Raw genomic sequence first — 16933 nt, forward strand, 5'->3', positions numbered from 1 at the left:
CTGAAAAATCTTAGTGAGAAGCAGTGTTATATTGCGTTTCAAAATTCCGGGAAGTCTCCTCTCCCCCCACACCCCCTCAGAGAATGATTCGAGTTCAAGGCTGATTTTAGGAGGCTTACTGATTTCATCGCTCTTAACCCTTGTTCTCCTTTAGCATGGCGCCGGAGAGCTCAGTTGCAAAACAAGATCAGCCCCCAGTTAGGGGTTGTCTCAAGTGGCCCTAGTCTTCTTAACCATTCAGAAAGTATTTCTTCTTAAGGGACCTTTGATGGGCGGTTTGAAGAACAGCCGTTGACCAATGTGGTTGGCTTAGCACTGGAGTTTCAGTGGACTCGGGTTTATTTGCTGTATCTGTTTACTTTTCAGTGAGCTGGAACGGCTGAGCAACTTGGTCGGCAAGCCTTCTGAGAACCATCCTCTCCATAACAGTGGGCTGTTGAGTCTGGATCCCGTGCAGGACAAAACCCCTCTCTACAGTCAGCTCCTTCAGGCATATAAGTGGTCAAACAAGGTAAGGGGGACATGTCAGACATGGAACTAATATAGGAAAAAACAAGTGAGGGTTTTTCTTTCCTTTTTTGTTCTTGATTCAGCATCGAGTTACAGAGTTGGAAGTTTCAGACTTCCCTTTGAAGTCTTTGAGGGTTGTTCAGAGTCAGGTGCGTTTAACCTGGTTGCTGGGTGTAGGGAGCAGCTTTTATGAACGCCATGAAATCACATGCAGAATTGTGTGTGTGTGTGTTTTTCTGGGGAGGATTTCCTAGCTTTCATCAGATTCTCAGAGGGGTCCCTGACCCCCAGAAGGTGAAGGACTGCTGGTCTCAGTGTGCAGCCACTCACATGGTTTATGTTGCTTGGCCTGTCCTCCCCATTGTTGATGGAAGAACATCACTAGAGTTTGGTAGATTACTGTCTCTCTCTCCCCGCCCCCCGCACCGTGCCACGCGGCCTGCAAGATCTTAGTTCCCCAACTAGGGATCGAGCCCAAGCGCGGAGTCTTAACCACCGGACCACCAGAGAAGTCCCCATCTCTCTCTCTTTTTTTTAATTGAAGTATAGTTGATTTACAATATCGTGTTAGTTTCAGGTGTACAGCACAGCGATTAGTGATACGTGTGTGTGTGTGTGTGTGTGTGTGTGTGTGTGTGTGTGTGTGTATTCAGATCCTCTCCCTTATATGTTATTACAAACTATTGAGTATAGTTCCCTGTGCTATAAAATAGATAACCAGCAGTAGGTCCTTGCTGGTTATTTATTTTATACATAGTAGTGTGTATACTATGTATAAAATAAATAACCTCTGAATGCTCTCTTTTCTCTAATTATTCTACACCCGTCTGAGGGAGATTGTTCTAAACGCTCTCCCTAGAATTTGCTATTCACGGTTTCCCGCAGTGGGCAGGCCCGTGGCGTAGACCTTAGGACGGCTGTAAAGGAAAAGTAAGCTGCAGTGTAAAAATAACAGGAGCAATTAGGCTCAGAAGCCTGGAAACAGTTAGTCTGTTTACTAACAAGTTCCTCTTGTTTGGGTGCTGTGGGTTATTGTGTTGTGTTTGGTTTTGTTGCTGCTGAGAGAAAGCTAGAATATATGGAACATTTGGGGAAGCTTTTCTCGTGAGACTGCTACCTCCCTGGAGATAATAGTTCTCACAGTTACTGATTGTGAACTGCTCTGCCCCCTCCAGTTATCCGTCATCCTTTTCCTCTTTCCTGTGGTTCTTTTCCCTCTCAGGTCTTAAGTGACAGGTGAGCCTTGACTGTGTTTCCAGTGTGTAGAATTTTTCCTTTGAATTTGTCTGGAAGAGTATTTAACATTCTTTGGTTTGCAGTGGAGCCCTGGTGGCTGTATCTGAGACTCAGGGAGAAATGATTTATTTTGGGGCACTTCAAGAAGGGGCTTGAACCTGGGATGCGTGCATTTAACCTATAAGGCTTGTCCTCCAAGCTCTGGGCTGCTGTTGACAGAAACCCACTTCAGTCTCGAGTTTCAGGGTGCCCAGGCGGTATGGGGATCTGTCACTCTCCTGCCCTATCTACGCCTGCTTCCCAGTGTTGGCCTGACATCTCCCAGTGGTGGAAAAGACGCACTGGCAGCTGTAGGTTTGCGTGGTCCTTCTACCAGGTGATCTCCAGGTGTCCACACCAGACCCTAAAAACGGATTCTGGCCCTGTTTGGTAGGTGGCCCCTACCTACCCAGACAGCTCATTGAGTTCAGGGGGTGGGATTCTGTGCCTGCCCAGTGCAGATCAGCTAAAGCACAGGAATTGGGGCTGCTTGGAATGAGATAGAGGCAGGAGAGGACGCAGGGCAGACAAGAAATTAGAGATGTCTGTTGCAGTTGCCAGGGCCAGACATGAGACTGTTCTGGCCCTACGCAGATAGCCCTGTCCTCTCAGGGTTTTCTGTTTGAGCATCCTTATTTCCCCAGGGGCATGCTTGGACCTCTTAATGTGAGTTTACCTGGTGATTGGGTGGGATCTGATCTGTAGGTGACTTATTTCTGGTTGGACTCCTGGTAGAAAGTCTTGCTTTTTGATGTTTGGACGTGGAAGCTGTGTTCATGTATCACGTGGGTAATGTTCTTGGAATAGGCTTGAGGGATGGACACTTCATTGGTGGGAAGATTTAGGCTGATCTCGAAACCATGAGTGCGTGGGACTCAGCGGAAGCTACTGGTTTTAACTTGAAGTGATGACTCTTAACTTTTGAATGAAGGTAGTTTTAATTGTTTGCTGAATTTATTAGAGTATAAAAATAGAAGACCCTGTCCCTGCCCCCCACCCTTGCCCTCAGGTGGAAAAGAGGATGTGTTAAGGAAAAGAAATATTATGTATGTGGAAATTCTTGTCCTGGAGATGCTACAGCTTAAAACTAGATGTAGAAATGTATCACAGGTTTTAGGTCCTATATGAGCAGTGTGAGTGGTGTAGGGGTTCAGTCATGTCCTGGCCTGGCGCGTGCCTCTAAAGTAACTGCTGTTCCACCAGCTTCCGAGTGCCCCAGCAGAGAGAGGATTTTGGAGTCTTAAAACATTAATTGGCACAATAAAGAGAATGTTTAAGAGATGTTTAGCTTACCCCCTTAATTTATAGCCAAGCAGACCAAGGCCAAGTGAACCAACCTGCTCATGGTTTCATAGCTAGACTAGAATTTGCCTTTCCTGATGTAGGTCAGTGTTCTTTCCTCTAAAACTTGATGCTTTAATCAGGTTTGGCTTAAGGTTTTGACTATAGCAAACATTTTTCCCCCTTTAACCTTCATCACAGGAGCAATTCATATGTTATATTTTATTCATAAACTGGTATCACATTTTACTCATTTTTAGTGGTTTACTGAAGGATGGAGATGGCAAATACATGGGACATGGTCCTGAAACTGTCACTCTTGTCCAGGGCAGACATCACTAACCACCCTCTGTATTCTTTCCTGCTAAGGCCACCTCTGGGCTCACAAGTCTGTTCTGGGGCTGGGCAGCCCCTGCCAATTATTCAAAGGTGGGCTACAGGGGAAACGTTTTTTATTTCTGTTATGGTAGATAATGTCCTATTTGACTATTGCTTATTTATACCTTACCTTACTCTGGAGGGGATTTAAGATCTATTATACAAATACTGTACTTCAAACCTTGAAAGGAAAGAGGAAAACAAGGGTAAGGATGCCTTATGTACATTTCTTTAGTAAACTCAAGAAGTAGCCCCAAGAAATAAGCCAGTATTCTTATTTCCAGCTGGGGATATGGAAGCAGCAATGATATGTGTTTATCATGCCTCTCTTACAAATGAAAAGAGCTTTTTAATTGCAAAAGCTTTCATCATTCTTCATTTTACCCTCGACGAGTTTAAACCGGAAAGTGCATTAATATGTTAGGTGAAGTTTAGGGTAACTTGCCAATGTCAGCCTTCTGCACTGTTGGCTAAGAACTGAAGGAAGTGTGGGAAAGGCTTTGGTACCACCCATTATGTGATGGACTTTCTATTTTATGTGCCATTGGCCATAGAGAAGTCTCATTCACGCTTACTGACTAATTATTTTCTTTAGAGGATTTTGTAATTTTTGTAAAGTCAGTCAGAATATTAATTACATGGTAGTTGGCATAATTGTTAGGATAACACATTTAAAAATTAACCTACAAAAATAAAAATTAATCTAATCTAATGAAATGATGTCAAATTGCTGGGAGCAGCACTTTTCCCGTGCTGAATTGGGGAAAGACTTTAGCTTTCAACCCTTGTGCACCTATAGATTATTGCTCTGTGGAGAGATGACAAGCTCTGGACAACGGCGAAAAATAATTGGCGTCAGCGCGGTCCTTGCTGTAAGATAGTGAATGTGAACATAATGAGGAAAGAAAATCACTTAAATGCCCCCCAAAACCTTAATCATCATGACTTGAGGTCGGGCGCCGTTCTGGACTGTTCTTATTACGTCCAGATATGCTGAGAGTTAGGCTGAACTATTCTCAAGGCCCCTGTCCGAAGGTTTCCGGTGTCCTGTCTCCAGGCTTCGATTTCCGGCTTTGACTTTCTGCGTTTGTTTATGGCAGGAGGCTGCTTGTGTATTTGCCTGAAAAGGGGGCGAAGACTTGAGCCTTTTCCTCGTGATGTCTCAAGCAGCAAAGACCCCAGAAGTGTCACTTTCTCCCCGGGTTGGGAAATGGGCCCTGAGGAAGGGGCTGGCGCTGCCTTTTCTTTGTTTTTGCATGCTTAATTTTTCACTTTTATTAGAGAAAGAGCAAATTTCAATTCCAAGGGTATTCAGTTGGAAAGCCTGAAGACACTTGCTCCACTCTACCGTCCCGAGCTGTTCTTATCAGAATCCAGTTACTCGGTGGCTTTAAGTTGCTATAACATTCACGTCCCTCACATCCAGCCTTGAAAGTGCTCTTGACGTTTTGGCATCATGGAGCTAACGGGTGGGATTGGTTAAAACTGCAACACGGAGCCTTTTCCCTTAGGGGCCCCGTCCTCTTTTAGGTCCCTGCGGAGAGAGACTGTGTCCCTCTCGTTCCCAGGGGGGAGCCCCCAGCGCCTAGCAGGGCTCCTGGTACTCAGTGCACATCAGTTAAAATTCACTGAATGAATGAAAGAATAAGTAAAAAGGGTTTTCTGTTGAATTTTTAATTTACAGCCCCTTTCGTGGTTTGCTTGCTTGTATTTTTGATGAAGTGCTATCAGGACATTCCATTTTGGGCCATTACTGAGAAATTTAGTTGTGCTACTTGTAGATGAGAGAAAATTCTCAGGTCCTGTGCTGGAGGCCAGGGCCAGATTCCAGAAGGGTAATTTGGAAGGAAAGGTGAGGTCAGTTGGTGAACTGATGATAAGCTCTTTGAGAGCTGAGGTTGGAAGTTTCATCTGTGTTGCCTGTCATCTGGTGTTCCCTTCCTGAGAGAGCCGGCTTGGCAGCCAGTGCTCAGGAGGGGGTAGGACTTGGTAGAAGTCGTCCGGAGTTGACTGAGTCAGCCTAATTTGAGCGACAGCACCTGATGTCAGGTGTTCTGCGGCAGCTGTTGTTTTGGCAGAAATGCGAAAACTGGGAAGAGGCGAGACAACCCCATCAGCCTCTTAGGGATTATCCCACTTGGTGTGTTATCAATAACTAATTTCTGTTCCTAGTGTTTTCCTTGTCACCAGACCCACCCCCGACTCACTCAGGGAATATGGATTCATTCAGAACATAATGAGGAAAGAAAATCACTTAAATGCCCCCGAAAGCCTTAATCATCGTGGCTTTGGACCACACACTGTTCTGGATTGTTATTCTTAGCAGAGGTGCAGGTACCATTCTTAGAGGTGTTCTTACACCTAAATCTAACCTTCCTGGCTCCCTGTCACTCAGCATGAACTTACCAGCAGGGTGAGCTTGACTGCAGTAGTGACTGCCCTGGTTGGCCTTGAACCCTGCACCCTTCTCCTCCCTCCCCACCCAAAGCCCTGATACTGTGTGAGCCATTATGAAAAGAACAGAGTAGCACAACCAAACAGGAAAAAGAACCAAACAAAACCAATCTCCGGGGTTTCTAGATACTGTTGGATTCAGAAGTAAAGGAAGGTACAGTCAGAAATGTCAAGCCTTAACTGTAAGTTCTGGAGTTAGGCTGCCTGAGACATGACCCAGCTCTGCACTTACGCTGTGCCTTGAACACGTGAAAAACTTGTTTAAAGCATTCGTTTCCTCGTCTGTAAGATGGGGGTAATACAAGTATATGTATCATAGTGTTATAGGGAATATTAAATGAAATAATGCGTATGAAGTGCCTTAGAACAACCCACGTGTCATAAGTGTGCATTAAATGGTAGTTATAATTCCCGGCCCACTAAGCGTATGTGTGTGTTTGCTTATGGAGTGGCAGTATTGCTCAGTGGTTAAGAGCGTAGGCTTCAGTACTAGACCACTTTGGTTCACATCCCAGCTCTGCTACCTGACAACGATGAAGCTTCCCTGTCTGTGCCTCAGTTTTCTATTCTTTAAAATGGGGACGATAGTTGTACCCACCACAGAAAGATACGTTGAGACTAAATGAGGTAATATAAGTATAGCACTTACCTGGCACAGAGTAAATGCTCTCTAGGGGCTGGTATTGTTATCTTAACAAAGTGACGAGGACAGACTCCCAGGCAGTGCGGGCCTGTCTTCCAGTGACTTCCGCTCTATCACACCGCCTCCCAAGCTTGACTCTAGTATATTCTTCTGAAGTTCTACAAATCAGATTCTTTTAGGTAATCAGCACCTTTTCCCCCTGAGGAAGCCTGGGCGTAGATATCAACAATTCACACATTAGTATGAATCAGTGGGAGGGGGCTCTTTCCTCATAAAACCTGGAGGTTTGGGAGTTTGGTGAGGAAGATAGCTAACCTTTTGGTAACCTTTTGATATGGAGCCAGGGGTTTGGATGGGATGTGGGACTTGAGGGATGTTGAAGACAGGGTGAGGGGCCTGGGAAGAAATGAGGAATGAGGGGATGGCAGAGAAGTTGGTGAGAGGGGCTGTGTCTTGCCCAGGGCAGACCACCTGTGCAAGCTGAGGAGGAATCCTCTCACTCTGTGGAAGCTCAGGGTTCCCACTGGTCTGTGGTCCTCTTACCTGGCGGGGAAAACATCATAGGCTAGTCTGGGATCTCTAGTGTTGTTTCTTTAGGAAAATGTTCGCACACACAGGCCCGTGTAAAAATAAACACTTGGATTGTGTCCATTTTTGTAAATTGGATGCTCATTACAGGCAGGGCTTTGGAGTCGGACTCTGTTGGGTTTGACTCCCTGGCTTTGTGAGTTGGGGTGAGTTCCATACCCTCCCTCTGTCTCAGCCTCTTCACCAGTCAAAAGTAGATAATAACACTTCTGCCTTATAGGGCTGTCGTGAGGGCTGATGAGTGGAGTACCCCCGAGGTACCCAGAGCAGTGCCCAGTGTGCAGTGAGCGTGCAGTGGTGTTAGTGCTTCTGCTTACTCCTTTTAATACTATCGGGCAAGCTTTATCGAGGCAGCGGTAGTCATGAGCGCACTGGACAGAGGTCTCGAGAGGCTGGGATTTGGTTTTGGCTGTCTGCTATCCGGCTGTGTGCCCTTGTGCCCGTGGCTTTGTTCCTCTGGGTTCTAGCTTCCTTGTTGGTAGAATGAAGAGCTGGACTGAAGACCTCTCGAGTCCCTTTTGGCTGTCACTTGGGAAGGAGCAGTGGAATCACTTATGCATTTGCATTGTTTTGGAAATGAAAGCGTAACCCGGGGAGCAGAGGAGAGTAATTCTTGTCCAGTAACGTTTCTTAAGCACAACTGTTGTGTACGCTACAGAGCATCTCAGAACAGACCAGGATAGAGCAGCAGCCCTAGAGGCCCTTAGGGGAAGATTACCTTTCAGAGGTTCTCTAGACAGCAGTAGCCTCCTGTAACACACCGAGTGTAAGCCGTCATGAAAATCACCTGATGCCCCCATAGTTCTAAGTGGGTTCCACCCCAAGGCTTTGGCCTAATTCCATATCTTTATGTTCTACTTATCAGTTGTGGTTTCTGAAAACTGTCACTTTGTTGTGGCCTGGAATCAGATATGTGATTCCCTCCTTCTTTTTCTCTAAAGGAGCAGGAACTCTGTTGAGAAGCTACCCTGGGCAGGCTGCAGAGGCCGCTGGCTGTGTGTCACACGTGCCCCGCAGGAGTCACTCTGCCCGGGGCTGGGGGTGAGGGTAACTCAGCCTGAGTCCCTCTTTGGCTCTTTTATAGTAGCCTTTTCTGGGCTGATCGGGTTTGTGCGGTTTGCCCGAAGCTTTGTGTACATTGTAACCAGAGCCTGAAAAGGGCGCTTTCTCTTCTCTTCCAGGAATGTTTAGTAGACAGGAAATTGTCCCATATCATTTTTGTTCCTGGTGAGTTGCACATTGACGGTGGGGAAGGACGTGTACCATTACAAGTGCAGAAAGGATATGATGTTACGCCTCCCCTTTAGCGCTTCTCTCCTGTGGTCCACGCCTGCTCTGGGCCAGCCCATATGTTTTGCCGCTTCACTTGCCAGCCGTACGCGGATGACACCGCACTCCAGCCAGCCTAGAAGCTCGCCTGAGATCCTGACCCGTGTCAGAGTGCCCGCTGGACATCTGCACTTGGGACTCACAGGCTTCTCGGGTAGAAGGAGCCCAGAACGGAAACCCTGCCCCCGACCCCAGACCTGCTCCTCGTGGTGGGGTGCCTGGACCCTCACACCTGCTGACTAAGATCTACTGATGCCACCTCTCCAAAACCGCTTAGTCTTTCCTCCCCACCTTGACTGCCGCTGTCTGAGCCCAGGCCCCCCTTATTGCTTGGGGCAATGCTACTGCCTCCCCTCTGGCTTCCTGCCCCTTCCCACCCACTGCAGCCATTTTCCGCTCGGCAGTTCCCAGGGACCTGGACAAAGGAGACACCTGATAGGTCGCTCCTCAGTGGTTTCTTCCATCTCCCTTAGGATCAATTCCAGCTCCCGGCTGGCATTGGGAGGCATTTTAGTTATCGCACCCAGGGGCCTGAGTCCAGAAGCAGACAGACCTTTGGCCAGACTTCTTAGCCTCAGTTTCCTCATCTGCAAAATGGCACGAACAGTCCTGCGTCTTAGGGTGGCTGTGAGGATTACGTGAATACTCCCTTGAGTATGCAGTGCAGAGCCTGTTTACCATTAGCGGTCCAGGTGCAGGGCCTCATGGCCTGGCACCAGCTCCCTTCTCTAGCCCCCACCCTTCCTTCCTTTCTTCCTTTCTTTCTGGGGGAAAAAACCCCTAAACTTTTTATTGTGGAAAGTTTCAAATTCCACAAAAGTAAGCGAATTATCTAATGAGCCATTGTCTACTCAGCTTCAACAATTAAGAATATTTTGCCACTCTTATTTCATTGATTTCCACATCCCCCTACTCTCTTTTCTGGGGGTCAGGGGTGAGGACTGGCGTATTTGAAAGCAATGCCCGACATCATGTCATTTCATCGGGAATCCTTCAGCGTTCAGCTTCCTTTCTTCCCACTTTCCCTGCTCTTATTTTTGCCACTTCTTGTCTGCAAAATGCATTGCGGTTCCCCAGAATCTTCTGATCTCAGGGTCTTTGCACACGCTCTTCTTCCTTCTCCCTCCTTTCTTTGGAAAAGTCTTAGTCCTTTAGGTCTTAGACTTCCTCTGGGAAGTCTTCTGAGATGTACCCAGATTAGGTGCCCCTGCGTTTACACCTGTGACAGCTTTTATCCTCCTCTGCTTGTTCGTTATCCCCACAAGGGTAAGCCCTGTCCTGTGTTAGGACTTAGACTTTGGGTGTTATCTAACACCTTTGAGCCTCAGCCTGCTGGACTAGAAAACGGACATAATACCAATCTCATCGGATTGGTCTGAATGTCTAATTAGAAACTGTATATAAGGTTTCTGGTTCAGGGTAGGATGTATAGTGGCCTTTAGGAAATAGTTGTTACTGCAGGTAGCTATTTCTAAGTAAATTGAAGCCTCTAAATCTCTTCCTCTTCCCTTTTCAGACGACCAGTTTGAGCTTTCTCCCTTCTGAGTCCGCTGCTATTTACGTGCCCTTGACTTTTTGCAGCTTTGTGTTGTTATTGGGTGTGGGGGCGCTGAAAGGGAGAAGGTGTGGAAGGGAGCGCCTAGAGGCTTTATCCCTTCTCTGGCGGCCACGCCCTAATCTTAAGGACCTCTGGGCTGGGCTCAGGAGTTCCGCCCCTGGGTCCTGTGCCTGTGCCGTCAGCATTCCCCTTCTTCTGCAGCAGTCACCTGTTTGTTTGGGAGGCTCCAGCAGCCTCTCCGGAGCTGGTTGCCACGCTCCCTGGGCCGGCGCCCGGCTCGGCCTGCTGCTTTTCCTCGCTGACTTGACCAAGTGACCGAAACTCCCAAGACCCTCGCTCTCCCCGGGGACAGTATACTCATCTAGTAGGTTCTGGCAAGTCAGTAGCTTGTTGCACCGTCAAACTTGCCTCAACCCTGTGGGTTGGAGGCTCTTTCTGAAATCTCTAGTTTTGTCTGTGGCTGCTCCGCTAGACGCAGCCCGGTTCCTTTGGGAGGAGCCCAGAGATTAAAGCGCTGCTGCAGAGAAGCCTCCAGAATGACCAGGCAGAGCTGATCTGGTCTGTGTTTGCCCCACAGGCTTTCAGCAGCTGCACTGATCGCACTGCCGCAGCTGCTCGTCCTCCAGGTCCGTCCCCTCTCCTCGAGCGTTGGGGCTCTGGTGTCACTTTGAAGGCCTCCCGTCGGGGACACAGTAGACACTCGTAATTGAGCCCCCCCCCCCCAACCTCCCCATATTTCCAAACAGACTCCAGACACTGTGCCTCCTCTGGCCAAGTGTTAGATCTCAAGGGGACCTCCACGATCAGGTGGGGCAGCGCCCCTCCTTTTATAGAGAGAGTGACTTGTCCAAGGGCCACACCGCCAGCCCTCTAACCGGGACCCGCAGTGTTCGGTAGCCTGAAAAGGGAATGTCATCCGGATGTCCAGGCAAGCAGAGAGGTTTCTTCCGCTGTTGAAGCCCATTAAAATATTGCCATTTACCTGTGGTTTTGTGTCTGCTGATCCCCCTGTCAGTGAAGCAGGAGCAGTGGTCAGTCCACATGCTGTATCCAAGGGAACCACGGCGGTGGGTGTGACCCATTGACAGCTGCAGTCTGTGCGCAGACCAAGACTGCGCACGGGGCCCAGCCCAGGCATGGATGTGGCTCAGGGCAATTGCCTTGACCTCCATGAGCAGAGCAGCCCCAGGCCCCGCAGATTCAGAGAGGCAGGTAGCCTCATCTGCTTTAAGCTCCGATGTGATAAGTATGATATGAGAAGTTGGGATCTTAGCAACTAACTGGCATGTCATGAAAAGAAAGGTACTGCCTTGGAGCCTCTTATCCCCTTCCTGGCATGGGTGGGGACCCCAGGGATGACTGTGTAAAGATAAGCCCCCTGCCCACTTTTTTCCCCTTTTTACCAGGAATTGTACTGAGTCCTCCAGTGGGTTCATGGAATGCCAGTTGCTCTTATTTTTCCCCCGTTTGGATGTTTCTGTGTGTTTTAGGGTTGGAGGGTTACCTCGTACCATCGTGATTTTCAGTCAGTAGGCTTCTCGAATTATCGATCACTTATTAGTAGTTGCCGCCACTGAGCATTTGGGCTCGGCGCTCTTCCGATGACCATACACAGTAGATTTGGAAGCGAGAGAGTCTGCAGGTTTTGAGTGTGTGCGTGCGTCCATATGTGAGAGAGTGGCTGCACTCGGCGTAAAACGCTCGGTCACATTAATTTCCAAACTGCTTTTGAGTAGTGTGGTGTTTGCTAGGAAGTATCTAATCCGTCTGTTGAACACGTGTTCATTGGGCATCTGCTACGTTTCAGGCACTGTTCTAGACTCAGTGAAGGAAACCGATCGGTTCCCATCTTCCTGGAACTCAGCATATATCCAGTTCTCGAACTTGATCAGCATGCCCAAAGCACATGACTTTAACAGTAATTCCTGACTCCACTATTGGTCTTTTTCCCCCCTTAATCAGTGGCCTTTCTATGCCTCAGTTTACCTGTCTTTACTGTCAGAAAGGAGCATAACTGATAGGGTGCTGGGTGACTTAATTGACACCTGTAACTTATCTAGAACAGGGCCTGAACATAAAGGAAATTTTGTCTTGCACTCCGGACATCTTAAATATCATCCTGTTTTTATAGTTTGGTGCATTTTAATTCTGTCTTGTGCTTAACGCAAATGCAAATTTATTGCTGTAATATACACTTTTCTGGTTTGTTTGCCCTTGGCATGTCACCAGTTTGCCCATATTCTGCTGTAGCCTAAGGTCGCGCTTGTTTTTCTTTTCTTTTTTAATAAATTTATTTATTTTTAATTTTTATTTATTTTTGGCTGTGTTGGGTCTTCGTTGCTGCTCACAGGCTTTCTCTAGTTGTGGCGAGCGGGGGCTACTCTTCATCACGGTGCACAGGCTTCTCGTTGCGGTGTCTTCTCTTGTGGAGCACGGGCTCTAGGCGCACGGGCTTCAGTAGTTGTGGCTCGCGGGCTCTAGAGTGCAAGCTCAGTAGTTGTGGCGCACGGGCTTAGTTGCACCGCCTCATGTGGGGTCTTCCCGGACCTGGGCTCAAACCCGTGTCCCCTGCATTGGCAGGCAGATTCTTAACCACTGCACCACCAGGGAAGTCCCAGGTTGTGCTTCTTTTAAGGGGTTTTCATTGGTTTTAAGAGAACACTAAATATCTATCTTATATTTGTGTCCAAAGGCAAAAAAACCCAATCAATCAGTCAGGGTACTGACTCTCTTGCCACCGTTGACATGAGACCTGACCCAGTTGGGCTGTTTCTGTCCTAAAAGAACTCTCCACGTGCTTCTTTTGATATGGATTAGTGACTGCAAAGGGTGCTGCACATTTGTTATTCTCTCTTATTTGTCAATGGGTCTGTTTATTTTCATTTTTATTTTTTTTTTGGCCTCACCACGGGGCTTGCGGGATTTTAATTCCCCGACCAGGGATTGAACCCGGGGCCTGGCAGTGAAAGCGCCGCGTCCTAACCACTGGACCGCCAGGGAATTCCCAGCGAATGGGTCTGTTTAAATTTCATTTAAATACCTGGAGCCCTGAAGGCTGATTTTGCCCGTGGGTGAGATTGGCCCTGTGCACTGACTTCAGTGTCTCACCGGGGGCAAGCTGGGGCCCACTGCCTGCGCTGTGTCCTCTCCTGTTGCCTGGCCACCTGCCTGGCTGTCCATCCAATCATTTGTCTAGCTCACTATTTAAAATCACACTTGATAATTCAGTATGTTTCCCAGAGAATGAGTTGATTCAAAATCCTACATCATCCATGGTGTTTGTGATGAGAATTTGAACCACCCGAGTTTCAAGATAAAATAAATTCTCGACCTCTGTTTCTTAGTGAGCAGAAAATGATGAGGCAACCGTTGAAGAGTTTTGTTTAGTGATCACGTGGAATTGTATTTTCTTTCCTGTGAAAATCACTGCGATGGTTTCCGTATGTTATACAGTTCCTCTCCAGATTTTGTCCTCTTCACCTGAAAAATGCTTGTGAAGACACTTATTTTTCTGGGTAGGTGATGCTCTTAGCGCGGGGCCAGCACAGAGGAAGCCCTTGGTGGGTACGCGTTTCCTTTCAGCGCTGCAAGTTCCCGTCCGCCATGCCCTCTCCCCCGTAGCACTTAATTTGAGCCAGTGGAAATGTTGCTGGTTAACTAGATTACCGTCAGCTTGGTTTGGATAGCAAAGGTGCTATCTAAATGCTTTTAAAATGTTCCGAGAAGCCTCAGAGGATTATAGAGGCCAACGCTCTCCTATCCTTGTTTTTCCCAGTCTAAAACAGAGCAGTCCGTGTTCATTTTAATTGCTTGGATGAGCTCAAACATTGAGATTTTAATGCATTTTCACAGTAGCTCAGAGAGCGTCACCACATTATCCTGCTGGCAGCTCATTGGAATCCTCGGCCCAAATGCCGTGCTCGGGGGGCCGCAGCTCAGAGAACCGGAGTGTGGTAATTTCCTAGTAAGATGTCTTGTGGGGAATGTTGCCTTTCCTGTTGAGATGTCCTCCAAATTGTGAAGTGTTGTCCTTCTCAGTCACAAAGTGATGGGCACGTATGGCTCTTGAGGAAGGTTTTCAGAGCTTTTGGCTCTCAGAGGGTGGAGTTGCTTTATTCTGATGAGTCACAAGATGGGAAAGGGCCCTCGTAAGCCTCCAGTTTGTGGTTGATCCTAAAGGCACACTGACAACATCTGCACCCCGGTGGGGTCTGGAGGGCAGTTCCCAACGACTGTACCTCCACCTTCTACTCCCGCTCGTCAGATAAGGCCAGCCTCATAGGGAGGTGGGGCCTTGGGAGCTGATGGCCAGGGGAGTGCTGGAAACACCGGCTCTGGGGTGGGTTGAGGACAACCAGCAAGATGAATCAGGCAGCATCCCTGCCTCCTGGATTTCACTCCCTCTGCATGTCAGCTGCGCTGGACCCTTCCACCTCCAGCACTGGGGTCGAACCATGGTTTCTAGTGCTTGGCATGCGCTTAGTAAGTGTTGCCAAATGGATGAGCGAATACTCCCACCCTCCTTCAGGGCGTCTTCTCTCATAGCCAGGACATTTGCAGAAGTCTCCTAACTGGCCTCCCTGTCTCACCACCTCCTATCTCTCCCCACATAGCATCAGTGACCTTTAAATGTGCAAGTTTGATCTCACAAGTCTCCTGCTTAAAATATGGTGATGATTTCTTCTTGCGCTCAGGATGAAGACAGACTCTGTAATGTAGCCGGTAATGGTCTGGCTCACATGGTACCCCAGCTCAGCACTCAGCCTGCATGCCCTCCTGCCCTCAAGCTGTTGAAGTGGCCTATTTCAACGGGCCCCACCCCTCTTTTTGTTTGGCTAATGTTCTCTCGCTTTATTTTTCCATATTTGTTTATGGTCACATACTCGGGAGAGTCTTTTCCAACTCCCCAAGTCAGGGTGAGGTAACCCCCCGTACTCCTGCAGCCCCCCACCTTGCCCGCATCGTGGTGTGATTCGCGATAGACTAAGTACTGATAGCTGGGGCAGGGGACAGGGACGCTGCCCGCCTGTTCACCAGGGTATTTCCAGTGTCTAGTGAGGCCCAACAGAAGAAGACAAGCCAACAAAACACTTTGAGTTAACTAAGTAGCTTCCTTGTCTTTGAAGTCAATATTAAAATTCCAGTGACGTGTTTTTGAGGGGGGAGGTGGGCTGTAGGGTTCCAGGTCCTACTTTTCTTGATGTTTGGGTAGGAGGTGGCTCTTAGCTGCGGTATTTCCTCAGTGCACAGCTGCTGAGATGTCTTTATTTGGTTTGTGCATTCCACTCACGGCCTGACTTACTGAAGGATAACGAATATTAAGGGGTTTTTTTGTCTTTTTTTTAAACTAGTTTGGGGATACAAACAGAAGGCAGATTATCTTATTTTGAGGCAGATATGAAAAGGGCAAAGAAAGGAGACAGTGAACGTTACAGAAGTGTCTTATATTGCATTTCAGCACTTTATTTTTTTGGCTGCGCTGCGCGGCTTGCAGGATCTTAGTTCTCCAACTAGGGATCGAACCCGGGCCCCCGCAGTGGAAGTGTGGAGTCCTAACCACTGGGCCACCAGGGAGGTCCCTGTTTCAGCACTTTACAGTCTCTAAAGTGTGGAAGCGTTCATCATATCATCCAGCCGGAGAGGCTGTGTAGCGTGGCAATAAAAGCAGGAGCTCTGGAACCAGATTGCCTGCCTGGGTTCAAGTTCTGCTTCTTCTCTTTACTACTTGTGACCTTGGGCAACTTACTCCTGTTCTCTGATCTGTAAAATGAGGTTGATGACAGTTACCTCCCTCAGGGCTGTTGTGAAGATCAAGAGCTTAGTATATGCAGGGGCTCAGAAGAGGGCTGGTATGTGTTAGTCACCATCATCATCATAACTGCGTCTTAGCCTTATTCTACTGAAGGGGGAGCTCAGATCCCTAAAAGTTAAGAGACCTGCGCCAGGCCAGCGGGTTGTAAATGCCCGGGAAGAGGCACGGATCATCTGACTTCAGATCCTTTTATTCTCTAGTGTGCCTTTGCTGTCTCAGTGGAACAGATGCAGGGCAACTGCTTTCTGTTTGGAGGACATGGTGGTGTCTTTATAACGGGGGCGTTGTTAGAAAATGGCTCTTCTTTTACGTAAAATCTTTGGATAGAAACTTCCAAAACTTTACTGTCTATGAGATCTGTGACCCCAAGCATTTTTATAAGTCACAAAGGTCATTGTCTGTAATCTCATTCTAAATGTGTATGTGGGCTGGCAAAGGAGAATTTCTTATGTGAATTGTAATTCCCTAATTTAGCTATATTATGTCATATTTTCAGGGTTTTGTTGTTGTTATCTTTAAATTTGAGTTGCTAAAACATAACTTAGCTCCCCAAAGCTTCAGGACCGTAGAAATGATCTCTGATCTTGGTCATCACAACAGTACTCATCCATTCCTGCGGCCTCTGCTGGCGTGTGGCCGAGAGGTCATAGAAATAATTTAAGCATTTGATTGGAGGGGACATTGAATTATATATATTCTGTGCCTGTCGGTTGTCCACTCCCTCCCACCCTGACTGCTGCTTGCCTGTTTTTGTTTGATAAAATATATGTCGTCAAAAAGTAGCTCGCAAAAGTTAAGGGTCCTTAATTTGGGGTCTGCGGTCAGACTTCTGTTGGGTCCTGAATGTATGTAGGTCCATTTTTCCGGAGAATAATCCTCAGCTTTCATCAAGATCCTTTTTCAGGGGTCTGTGGCCCCCACAAGTTCAAGAACCACTGCCACAGAGAGAGGAGTATTGGTTTTTTCTTTTAATTTTAAATTTGCGTACAAAGCATTTTATTAATAAACTATTTACACCCTTCTTACAGTACAACAAATTTTGTAGTGATTTAGCATGTTATACTTTATAAAAGCTTATTATAGAATATTCAGGGACTTTCCTGGC

General features: G+C 47.5%; 1 protein-coding gene across 6 annotated transcripts in view; it reads left to right on the top strand.

Moving 5' to 3' along the window:
* MED27 (mediator complex subunit 27) overlaps nt 1–16933 on the top strand; it is a 199740-nt gene that overhangs the window by 2384 nt on the left and 180423 nt on the right. For all 6 annotated transcript variants that reach the window (XR_004350371.1, XM_032634850.1, XM_032634852.1 and 3 more), the window contains exon 2: nt 367–511. Coding sequence is in view for 5 of the 6 variants with exons in the window: in XM_032634850.1 (XP_032490741.1) it covers nt 367–511 (145 nt within the window). In the remaining variant the exon portion in view is untranslated. The remainder of the gene's footprint in view (nt 1–366; nt 512–16933) is intronic.

The sequence above is a fragment of the Phocoena sinus genome, chromosome 6, assembly GCF_008692025.1.
Source record: "Phocoena sinus isolate mPhoSin1 chromosome 6, mPhoSin1.pri, whole genome shotgun sequence".
Taxonomy (NCBI): domain Eukaryota; kingdom Metazoa; phylum Chordata; class Mammalia; order Artiodactyla; family Phocoenidae; genus Phocoena; species Phocoena sinus.